Source organism: Vespa velutina, chromosome 1 (assembly GCF_912470025.1).
Source record: "Vespa velutina chromosome 1, iVesVel2.1, whole genome shotgun sequence".
NCBI classification, from domain to species: Eukaryota; Metazoa; Arthropoda; class Insecta; order Hymenoptera; family Vespidae; genus Vespa; species Vespa velutina.
In genome coordinates, this window is record NC_062188.1 from 3,877,008 (window position 1) to 3,889,507 (window position 12,500).

Here is a 12,500-nt window from a genome sequence, read left to right on the forward strand (position 1 = left end):
ATCTTTGAAAACCTTTTTCTAATATTTCTTGTCAGAAGATGACTCTATTTATAAAAAAAGAAAAAAAAAAAGAAAAAAAAAAAGATTGTTTCTACCGGATCTTTTTTTGTTATTTTCCCCTTTCTCTCTTTTTTTCGGTATTTTTTTTTCTTTTTTTTTTTTTTTTTTTTTTTTTTTTTAACTATAATTATCAATCATCGTCTACGGCTAATATTCCCCAGTATGTTCACCGTCGGTTATGAACATTTAAAACAATTTCTTTTCCACTATTATATAGGAATAACTGTAATGAGTTTTACGAGAGGCAATGTATTTCGAAAATTTTTAATTTATTATCACGTATCCTAGTCATAAATAACAATAGTATCTTTATCTTTAGCCAATGGTACTTTATAAAAGGTGTCCTTATAAAAGTGTCCTGCATATAAGCCAATAAGTCTGCTACAGTAAATATATGTGTATGCATATATATATATATATATATATATATATATATATATATATATATATATATATGTATGTATATAAATGTATATTGAATTCCAGTGAATGTTCGTAGTATCGTCTAATCGTTTCTAACTGTGCGAAGGCAAAATTGATTAATATCGTTAATCATTGTCTCTACGATATATACATGTAATTACACGTTCTATTAATCCCGCGATAAAGAAGTTCTTTGAAAATAGAAAAAAAAAAAAAAAAAAAATCGACGATTGTCAGATCGATTATACATTATTTTCAAGAATTAGAAGAGAAAAAGAAAAGAGAACGAAGAAGAAATGTGATAAAAAATAAAAAAAAAAAAAAAAAAAAGATATATAAGAAAAAAAAATTGGGTACGAAAAAAGAACTTAAGTCTCTTTTAATAACAATCAAAATTATTACGATCTATATCGGTATACAATAAAATAATAAAATAATGATATAATAAATAAATAAATAATAAAATGATAAATAACAAATAGATCGTACGGTTTCGATCGAATTTTCCTTCGTCTTTTCTTTTCTTTTTTTTTTTTTTTATTTTTTTTGCTTTTTTTTTGCTTTTTTTCGGCCAACGCTGATGGAAGCGATGCATGACTTTCGTTATGCAATCGTTCGTGGTTTTAATGCACCGTCGACTCTATCTTTTTCCTTCATTTTTTCTTTTTTCTTTTCGCATTTTCTTTTTATCATCCTCCTCCCTCGGAGATTACGAGAGCGACCGATCAATCGATCGATCGATCGATCGATGAATTTGCCTAAACAAATGATTTATTTGTTTTCTTTCCTTTTCTTCAGCCACCTGCCAGTTAATTTTCCATAGAAAAATCATTATATTCGATCGTTTGAAAGAAAAAAAATATCTTTATAATTTTATCATATTTTATTATATCATAATAAATTTATTCATATAAATATTACCATCTCTTTTCTTTTAATTATTGTTATTATTAGAATATACACACACACACACATATATATATATATATAGATAGATAGATAGATAGATAGATAAATAGATAGATTCGAAATATTACTTTATGTGTGTGTATTTGTGTGTAAAGATTCGCGAAGATCCTCTTATCCTTTTTTTTTTTTTCCTTAATCTCTGGGTAAAACCTTTTTGCTTCAATGAATGATCGTAACGGTATGATTCGCGTGAATCAATATATCTGGAAAAGATTTATCTATCGAAGAAAGATAGATCATTCTTCTGTTCTTTTTTTTTTTTTCGTCTCCGATTCGGTTTCGCACCGTTGATCAGACTTTTCGTTCGTATTGTCATTGAGATGATATTTTTCCGTTCGACGTAACATTTTTCTTAGAATCGAAGCGCACATTTCTCGATGATGTTCGATAATCTAAGAAGTCAAGAAATCTCGTCATAATTTTTTTTTTTTATTTATTCTTCCTTCTTTTTCTTTTTTTTTTTTTTTGATTCTTTGTTCTTAATATTCTTCGATCGTTCGATCATTCAAATAAATTTCATTTTGATTTCATCTCCTCTCTCTCTCTCTCTCTCTCTCTCTCTCTCTCTCTCTCTACTTGTAATCACTTTTTTTATGTTTCCCATTTGTATTGTTCATTCTATGCATACATACATACACACACACACACACACAGACACACACACACACAGACACACAGACACACAGACACACAAACACACACAAACACAACGAGAGGAAATAACTTTCGATTAACGAGCTCTACTCGTGTTCTCGCATACTATTCTCGAGTTCTAAATTAAAAGTCTATGTGAGTCGAAAGGCAACTGTAAGAACGATCGTTGTAAGAACGTTATTTCTCTCTCTCTCTTCCTCTTTCTCTCTCTCTCTCTCTCTCTCTCTCTCTCTTTCGCTCCTTTCGCCGAGCACCAATCTAATATATGCTTCGTCTAAATCGAAATTAAATAAGCCAAGGAAATTATACGCTATCATTATTGCGAGTCATAAACCTTCAGCTTAGTTGGACTTATCTAGGTAGTCAAAGTTATTGTCGTCTTTTGTATACCTTTCTTATAACTTTCTTGTTAGTGACAGAAAAAGAGAGAGAGAGAGAGAGAGAGAGAAAGAAAGAGATAGAAAAAGAGAGAGAGAGAGAGAGAATAAAAAGAAAGAAAGAAGGAGACGTGATGAATGAAAAAAAAAAACATATATATATATATATATATTATTATTATTATTATTTATCATCTTAATCTTAAATAGAAAGGAGAAAATAACTTGTTTGATATATTATATTCTTTCTTCAGTTTTCTAATACTACTTTTTAGATTTAGGATCGATACCAGGACAGGGCCGTGTTAATCAATTAGGAGGAGTATTTATAAACGGTCGGCCATTACCAAATCATATTCGATTAAAGATTGTTGAAATGGCTGGTGCTGGTATAAGACCGTGCGTTATATCCAGGTAAATTCGATTATTTTTATGATATTATTCAACTATCGTAATTCATTAATATAATAATTATCAAATTTTCTTTCGACCGATATAAAAAGTATTATATACGTTTCCGTTAGACAGCTGCGCGTTTCGCATGGATGCGTTTCGAAGATTTTAAATCGATATCAGGAAACCGGAAGTATAAGGCCAGGAGTTATTGGCGGTAGTAAGCCAAGAGTTGCTACGCCGGAAGTCGAAGCAAGAATAGAAGAGTACAGACGCGACAATCCTGGTATATTTTCATGGGAGATAAGAGATCGATTGATTAAGGAAGGAATTTGCGACAGGACTAGTGCACCAAGTGTATCAGCAATATCCAGGCTTCTTCGCGGACGTGATCCTGAGGAAGATACCAAGATCGGTGAATGTAAGTCTTATTGATTTTTATCGATAAAGAATTTTTTTTTTTTTTTGTTTTTTCTTTTTTTTTTTTTTTTTTTTTTATTCTTTTCTTTTTTTTTTTTTTTTTTTTTTTTTTTTTTTTTTTTTTTTTTTTTCTTATGAACACCCACCTGTCTTGAATTTGGATCAAAATGGTTTATTAATAATATACGTCTACGTTATTTAATTGTTCCGATATCTTTTTTCTTTTTTTTTTTCTTTGTTTCTGTTTTTTTTTTCTATTTTTTTTTTTTTTTAACGTTTTCAGTCAGTACTTCAATGCAAATAAAAGTGATTTAATGAATGATATTCGTTTCGTAATAAAATATCTTGATACGTAATATATGTCGTCAGTATTACGACGATTAATGAAAGAATTGTGAGTATTTTGTAAATATAAAAATATAAATAGAATGATTAGACATTGAGACGATTAATATTTATAATAAATCAAAACGCAACCCGGATAGAATTCTGATATTTAATTGTTTATGATATTACATTACAAATATCAAATAATATGTTCGTACATACTGATCATTTATTTGACAAAATATTTATCATTGATTAAGAAAATCATTTTTTATATCAAATTTAATCGCCATTTTTTCTTGTTTTTCTTTTTTTGTATTTATTTATTTATTAATTTTTTTAATTAATTTCAACTAACACCGTATCTATCATTTTCGTTCGTATAATATTTTCTTTTTTGTCTCATTGATAATTTCTTAATTTCAATATCGCAGAATAAAATATAATCTTAAGCAAATTATCTTTCAGCTTTACTAATATCCATTTAATGATAATATAAAGCGATAAGAAATTTTATCGACGATATTAAAATAACTATACCGTGTTATAACTCTAATTATTCGCAGATATCATTCGTTCATTTCACTATCTACGCTTATCGTATTGATCATTTTCTTTTTTTTTTTTTTAAGGACTTTCTTAAAATCGATAAAAAATCAATTTTTCAACTGACATTAAATATCAATATATCGTCGTGTGTGAAATTTTATTAACAATATTACCAATGTGTAACGCACTATATCGTTTTATTTATCCGTTTATTTCACTTTTTGTGCGATTATTTTAATCGTTTTTGTCTACTTTCCATAAACGGAAACTTTCTTAAAAAATCGATGGAAATAAATAATTATTTCACTTTTTCTCTCTCTTTCCCCCCCCCCTCTCTCTCTCTCTCTCTCTTTTTCTCTCTCTCTTTCTCTTTCTTAAATATTACCCTCCATCGAGATCACACGATTTATCTCATGTTTGATCGACCGACACGGTTGAGTCCTTCGATGGCTGTGATTAAGGAGAATCAAGGAAATCGCTTTGGTTATTTTATCGATCGAGATAAATGACGATCGACATGATAAAAAATCGAAGTATAGTTTGTCGAACACATTTACGATCATCATTTTATCAATCATAATCGCACCGTCTATTGTATAATATTAATGAAAAGAAAACAATGATCATAAGAGATCAAGAGAGATCGTTTGCGTTTAAATTTTGGAAATTCTTCAGTTGGCAATTCACGGTAAGCAATCTTCTTTCAATCGTTCTCTCTGGACTAATTTTCTTGGAAGATTTCTTTTCTCTGGAGAGATGCTGGGCTCTTCTCTCTCTCTCTCTCTCTCTCTCTCTCTTTATCTTACTCTCTTTTTCACTATCTATCCCTCCCTCTCTCTCTCTCTCTCTCTTTCTCTCTCTCTTTCTGAGTCGTAAACAAGATTGATGATCCGTGGGAATCGGCAAAACCATTCTCCGAGTAGTGCTCTTCAAGGGAATTCGATTATAATGATACCGAGGCTATGCGAGCGAATGTTGTTGATAGTAGTAGGATAAGTAGGGTGGTACACACCTATATTCCATTAGGGTAGTTGGTCTCATCGACGATTACTTGTTTTATAACAAAAATTCAAAAGGAGAACGGTGAGCAGTATCTCGAACGAGATTTAAATTTCCCGGGTACATTGCTGAAGCTTCGTGATCATCTGATCGACCTACCAAGACGAAGAAGAAATAGAAGAAGAAGAAGATACAGAAGGAGAATATAAGAATAAGACGAAGAAAAAAGAATAAGAAGAAGAAGAAGAGGAATAAAAGGAAATGGTGTCTTGTGGAAGGCAGTAGCACGCTGGATCTGAAAACGGTGAATGAATAAATTAAATGCTCGCGCATTAATCAGCCGCGCGTTTCTCGATCTCAGAAATTACCGGTTCTCTCGTTCAGAACGTCGAAGGATCAGCGATGCCGTCGGTCGGTAGCCATGAGTTCGGCCTGGGGCTCTGTAATTTTCTTGCCGCCCTGTACATGCCCACGTGTTTTCTTGTGGACGCGTAAATGTACGCGCGCCAGTAATCGTTCTATATATCTTTCTCTCTCTTTCTCTCTTTCTCTTCTTCTCTCTCTCTCTTTCTCTCTCTCTCTCTCTCTCTCTCTCTATATATATATATATATATATATATATATATATTTCTTACTTCATGGACACAACAGTCTGCAAGAAATTTGACCATCTGTCCTCCGTAAGAGAAAGAAAAAGAAAAGAAGGAACAAACTTCAAACTTCATTTTTCATATGTCCTTCGTTCTTCACTTCTCTGTCTGTCTCTCTTTCTTTCTTTCTTTGTCTGTAATTTTTATAAGAAAAAAAAAAAAAAAAAAAAAGATGAAAGAAAGAAAAACAAACAAACGAAGAAAGACAATTAATAGTTCAATATCACGGAGGAGCGAAGGATAACCGAGGGATGGAGAATTGGACGAGTGCGAGTGAGAGGGAGAGGGTGGGGAAAAAATGAAAATTATCATAAAGATATGTTATTAGGAAGTAACATAGTTTAATAAAACGATTCGATCGTGTTAATTAGAAGCAAAAAAAAAAAAAAGAAGAGAGAGAGAAAAAAGAGAAACAAGAAAAAAACAAAAAATAATAAGTAAGCTACGGAAGTAACTTATTCTTGGTGGGTGAAAGGGGACGGGGAACGGGGGGTTCGAGCAAGGAATCAGCGCCTTGGGGGGTTGTGCCGTGTGCACCCTCCTGACAAGACAAATGAAATGTGTACGACGACCGAAGGCCGTTGTGGGATCGTTCGAAGGCTGTTGGCCGGCAAAGATGAAAGGAAGGAACAACGAGAAATGAGCGAGAAAGAGAGAAAGTTGAGTGAGAGAGAGAGAGAGAGAGAGAGAGAGGGAGAGAGAGAGAGAAAGAGAGAGAAAGAGAGAGAGACCAAAGTCGGGTAAGTCGATCGTTTTGATAGACGGCTTTCGTTAAAAAAAAAAAAAAGAAAAAAAAAAAGAGAAAAAACAGGAAGGAAAATGTATAAAAAACAAAAAGAAGTAATATATATCTCGTAGATAGATTAAGCGCGTTGCGAGTGAGAGAGAAGAAAAAATAATAATCGGTATTGATAATTGTTTCGTTTGAATTATTCGAATGTTAAAACTTAACACAAGAGATTTTTTTCTTTTTTTTTTTTTTTTTATGCATAAGCGTCAATTTCAAATTGTTCTCATTCTCTTTTTTGTTTCTTTTTTTTTTGTTTCTTTTTACTCCTTTTTTTTTTATTTACCGTCGTGCAAATCTACCTTATGAAAAGCCTTTATAAATAAAGATAGAGAAAGATAATTAAAAAACAAATTGAACGCAAAAGAGTGAATATATTTATTAAAGAAGAAAGAAAAAAAAAGAGAAAAAAAAAAATTGCGGAACGCCTGATAATCGATTTATTATACTGAAATTATCAAATCCATCGAAATACGAGAGGTTTGAAAATCTCATTAAAATAATTATAAGCGAAACAAACGTGAAAAAGAAAAAAAAAGATTTTTAAATGATTATACAAATAAGATCGAATTAGGTCGGACAGTTTTGTTTATTGAAATATTTATATGGAAAAGCAAGAAAAGAATAAAATATAGAATAGATTACGAACATGTACATTAGGATAGATTCTAATCGATCTAAAAGCATGGTCATGCCTCACCTAACATCTATCAGATATTTATCGCCATCAATAAAATATATGTAAATTTAACGTCCACAGATTTGTGCCTTTTTATTGTAATTACCCGGCGTTATAAAAGACGCGCGTGCCGATCCAAGGAGAACTATAGCAATTAAAATTATCAGCGCGTGAATCATTTATTTATCGTTTGGCCTTGAAGATCGAGGAATATATTACTAGTGTGATTTATAAATTGCAAAGGAGAACGCTCTCGAAGAAAGATTTGTAATATCTTCTTTTTCTTGCTCTGTCTCTCTCTCTCTCTCTTTTTTTTTCATTCATGTATTTTTCTTACTCTCTCTCTCTCTCTCTCTCTCTCTCTCCCTCCCTCTAACTCATTAACTTTTATATGGTAGCTTCCTCCTTCTTTCAACGTATGTATGTACGTCCCACGTTGTAGTTAGGTGAAGAAATCTGGGGAAAAAAATTGCATACCATCGAAGACTAAACGCTGACGTGAAGCTTGTAATTTAAAGTTCGAACATGCTATATTAACCTACGCGTTTCAACCTATATTAAGTGGTACGAGCTCGATCGAAGCGTCCTTTCGTCACATCCCGTTTGCTTTATCTCGTCGAATGAAAGTAGAAACAAATCATTTAGTGATAGAGTAGAGAATATTTTTTCTCTTACTTTTTTTTCCCTTTTTTTTGGAAAAATAATAGGTCGGAAAGGGTTATGTATAGATCTATATACATATATATATATATATATATATTTATATATATTTAGGTTGCATATTCACGAATTTCATATAGCGAGTTTATTAAATGCAAAACAGATCAAAAAAGGATTCTTCCTTTCTCTCTCTCTCTTTCTCTCTCTCTCTCTCTCTCTTTTTTTCTTCCTTCCTCTCGTTCTCTATCTTCGTCTCTTTCATCTGAGAATAGAGTCCGTGTCGAATTCGCGTTAAACACGCTGCGTCTCGGCGTCGGGACGTCGAGCGTCGCACGATTAGTTACGATGCGACAGATAAAGAGAGATAAAGAGAGAAACAAAAAATAAACTTATTCCTTTTCCGTTTTATTTTTCCTTTTTTCTTGCTTCTCCTATATTTAATATTATACATATATTTTATATATACATTATATATTTATATATATATATATATATATATATGTATGTGCATGTGCGCGTTATATTATATTTAATTAAATTACATAATAATATAATTAAATATAACTATCAAAGAAATATATATATATATATATATATATATATATATTATATTATTGGAAAAAAATTATTATCTTTAAGCATTAACACGTTGATTGCCGGTGCAACATTATATAAATCTATAAATATAATTAACTAATATCTTTCATAACTTTGTATAAATAAAGGATAGAACAGAATTCACATTATCACACATTTTACATTAGACTTTATTTTTATTAAAAAAGAACAAAAAAACAAAACAAAAAAATACAATTCCAATCTTCGAAATATCATTAAATATAATGTATATATATTATTAATACAACAAAAACAGACACATACAGATACATACACACACACACACACAAACGAAAGTATAGATGTAATCATTAAAATTATTTTAACATTAACCTTAATATTTTAATAAGCAACGATGTAATCATATGATTAATTATTAATGCATTATAAATAATTTGAAAAATATTCGATGTGTTTTTATTTAACGGCATTGAAAATGAATTAATATGTAAGTGTTAAAATTTCTCTCTCTCTCTCTCTCTTTTTTCTTTTTTTTTTCTTTTTTCTTTTTTTTTTTATTAATTTATTCATTCCTTTCTCTTTTACTTTTCAATTTTCAGTTAAAGCCAGTTCAGGTTCTGATTGTGAGAGCGAGCCAGGTATTCCATTGAAAAGAAAACAGCGACGTAGTCGAACGACTTTTACCGCACATCAATTGGATGAATTAGAACGTGCATTTGAGAGAACCCAATATCCTGATATATATACGAGAGAAGAGTTAGCACAGAGGACAAAGTTGACGGAGGCAAGGATCCAAGTTTGGTTTAGCAATAGACGAGCCAGATTAAGAAAACAACTGTCTTCTAGTACGTCCGGAGGATACGTAGGAACCGTCGCTTATCCTACTGCTTCTTATGTTCTTCATCCACCTGCGGCACCGCATCCACATGGTGGCGCCGCTGCTGTACCACCGAGTCATCCTCATCCACATCCACATGGACAGACTCTTCCGGATGCTGCCTTTTCCTCGAGTCAGGGTAAATATCAAATTCTTTCGTTTCTTATTTCTATTCTTTTTCTTTCTTTTATTCTTCTGTGTTCTTTTCCCTCCTCCTCCTCCTCCTCCTCCTCCTCCTCCTCCTCCTCCTCCTCCTCCTCCTCCTCCTCCTCCTCCTCCTCCTCTCCGTCTCAAATTAAACAATTTTTCCTTCGTCGATTAATCACACGCTACAATTCGGCATTTTGTTTTTCTCATATGATAATATTATTTGAAATTATAGCCAAGTATATATTTTTTTGGGTTTTTTTTTTTCTTTTTTTTTTTCATACAAAAAATTTCCAAACGGGATACGTTCGATGATGTTAAAATTTCTTTTCTTTTTTTTTTTCTTTCTTTTTTTTTTTTTTTACAAATGAAAAAATTTCTTCTCCTCGTTCGATTCACGTGTCATTGCAAAACGATTAAACGAGACAATTCAATTATTTATGCTTTGATATTTAAATGACGGCTGGTTTATGTAGATTTTAATCATTCAACGTTTACATTAGGGATGAATATTAAATTTGTTTGTTTCTCTTAATATTCAAATTATAGTCACTTCATTTTTCATATTAAATATTTAAAGGTGATTATTTGAATATTACATTTTTTTGTTTGTTTTGTTTTTGTTTTGTTTTGTTTCCTTTAAATCAACAATTTTTCTTTGATTCGATTCATGTTATCGGAGAGAATAAAATCATATGACGATCTATTTATTTCGAATATTTTAAATAATATTAAAATTATTACTGTTATATAATAATACAATATTGAATTTTTCCTTTCGCTTTTTCATTTCTTCTAAATTGCTATTTTTCTTTATTCATAAATACATAATTTATATTAGAGTTGGGCAATCGTAATGGTACATAAATTTACCTCGTAAAGAAATAGCTTTTTCTTTTTTCAACTTCCTGATCAGGTTCTCTAATACAAAAAGTATATTGAAACAGCGTTTGAGAATTCGATTAGTCGTTGCGATTTTCGACTTAGTAAAAATTGAAATGAATAAAAAGGTAGAAACCCTTTGGAAATTTGGATTTGTATCGTCGATTCGACCTTGAAAAATATTACGAAAGAATTTCCATGAATTACGTGGAACATCTCTCTTTGGAATTTCAAGTTAAACATATAAGTTTAACGTAGCGCTACTAATCGTGCATTCCGCGGATACAGAAAAGCGAGAGAGAGAGAGAGAGAGAGAGAGAGAGAGAGAAAGAGAGAGAGGAAAAAAAAATGACTCGTGAAAGTAGTCGAAGGACGGCAGGTGGTCCTCACCCAGATAGACTTTTTGCGGCATCGTACGAGTTGCTAGCACGATTACCGGAAGTCGTTTGACGAGAGCGGCCACTACAGCGGGACATCGAAAGAATCCACAGCACGCGAGTCACTCCGTTCAGAGCCTCGAGTTTGTGCCTCGCGTAAAAGGAATCTTTCGACGAGAATCTTGCGAGAGAGAGAGAGAGAGAGAGAGAGAGAATGAAAAAGAAGAAAAATATAAGAAAAGAAATAAGGAAAGAAAATGGGGTGGAAAAAAAAGATAAATAGGAAAAGAAAAAAAATACATACACATACAAAGGAAGCTATGACTCTCTCTCTCTCTCTCTCTCTCTCTCTCTCTCTCTCTCTCTCTTTCTTTCTATATTTTCTACGTCAGTTCGCTATGTCAGATAAATCTAATATTGCCCGGTCATGTCACGTTGTTGGCAATATCCGACGATATTATCGATTGTAATATTTAACTGAGGGACGGTCTTCATTGTTCAATATCAATCATACGAAGTTAAAGATATTGTCTATAGGTATATTATATATATATATATATATATATATATACGTAATAAAATGATTTTTTAATTTAAAATAATAATCAATGAATTATAGTTCCAGAAATCTATTCGTCTCATCATGGGAATGGTATGTCTCATCAGTTGACGGGTGATTCAACGAGATTACCATCTTCAACGCCAGGTTATAGTCTTCCAACGTCGGTGACTTATCCAAGTACATTGCTTCCACCTACTTCGTCTAGTACGACGGTTCATATGAGTCATCAAGTATCCCCAGTAGTACCACCAGCTACATCAGCGTATCAACAACCGGCAACCGGTCATCAGTTACCACCTACACCAAATTCATTGGTATCCATGATGGGACCTAATTCGGGAAATTCAGCTAATTCTACGTCCGATCAAATATCTTCTACAGATTTACCATTGACATCAGCTTCTCCTGTTCAACACCAACAGACAAATCAAGGAAATGCTTCACCGTCATCTTGGAACTTACCTATATCGACTTCATCGAGAGTTGGTTTATCAAGTCCTCCAAGTACCCTACAACAACCGCATGCTCATGGCGCTCATCCTCATCAAGCTTTTGCCAGTCATTATACAGCTCAAACTTTCCAACAGCCACCTAGGCCAGCTCCTCATCAACCTTTTTACAGTTGGTATTAAAAACAGGAAGTTAAAACTGATAAAGAAATTTTCTATCATATCTCTCACTTCTCCTTGTCTCCGTTTCTCTCTCTCTCTCTCTCTCTCTCTCTCTCTCTCTCTCTCCCATTCTTTCTTATTGTCAATGATTAAATATAGACGTTTGAAAATCTTTGACATGGTAACATAAGAGCAATTCTCTTCGACAATGCAAATGAAATTATTATTATTATTATGATTAATATTATATTATTATTTTCTAAGCAAATGTGTGGTGAGACAATTTGCTTTCTCTTCCTTTCTTTCTTTTTTTCTTAATTTTTTGTCTTCTCTTTTTAAGAGAAGAAAAAAAAAAAAGAAAGAAATTAGAAGAAGAAAAAGGAAAAATAAATCCCATGCAGTTGCATAAATTAGTAAGTACCATGTATTGATAAATTTAACATGGGCAGGTGTATTCGTAACACACACACATATATATGTATATATATATATATATATGTATGTATATATATATATAT

The 12,500-nt window shown here is 31.8% G+C and overlaps 1 protein-coding gene across 2 annotated transcripts in view; it reads left to right on the plus strand.

Moving 5' to 3' along the window:
- The window catches only part of LOC124949430 (protein gooseberry-like), a 16,859-nt gene that overhangs the window by 2,131 nt on the left and 2,228 nt on the right, over positions 1–12,500 (plus strand). Inside the window, exons 2-5 of one of the 2 annotated variants that reach the window (XM_047494441.1) lie at positions 2,738–2,897; positions 3,008–3,297; positions 9,126–9,542; positions 11,429–11,992. In XM_047494441.1, the coding sequence (XP_047350397.1) occupies positions 2,860–2,897; positions 3,008–3,297; positions 9,126–9,542; positions 11,429–11,992 (1,309 nt within the window). In that variant the 5' untranslated portion in view covers positions 2,738–2,859. The remainder of the gene's footprint in view (positions 1–2,737; positions 2,898–3,007; positions 3,298–9,125; positions 9,543–11,428; positions 11,993–12,500) is intronic. The other variant, XM_047494435.1, reaches the window with a different exon arrangement.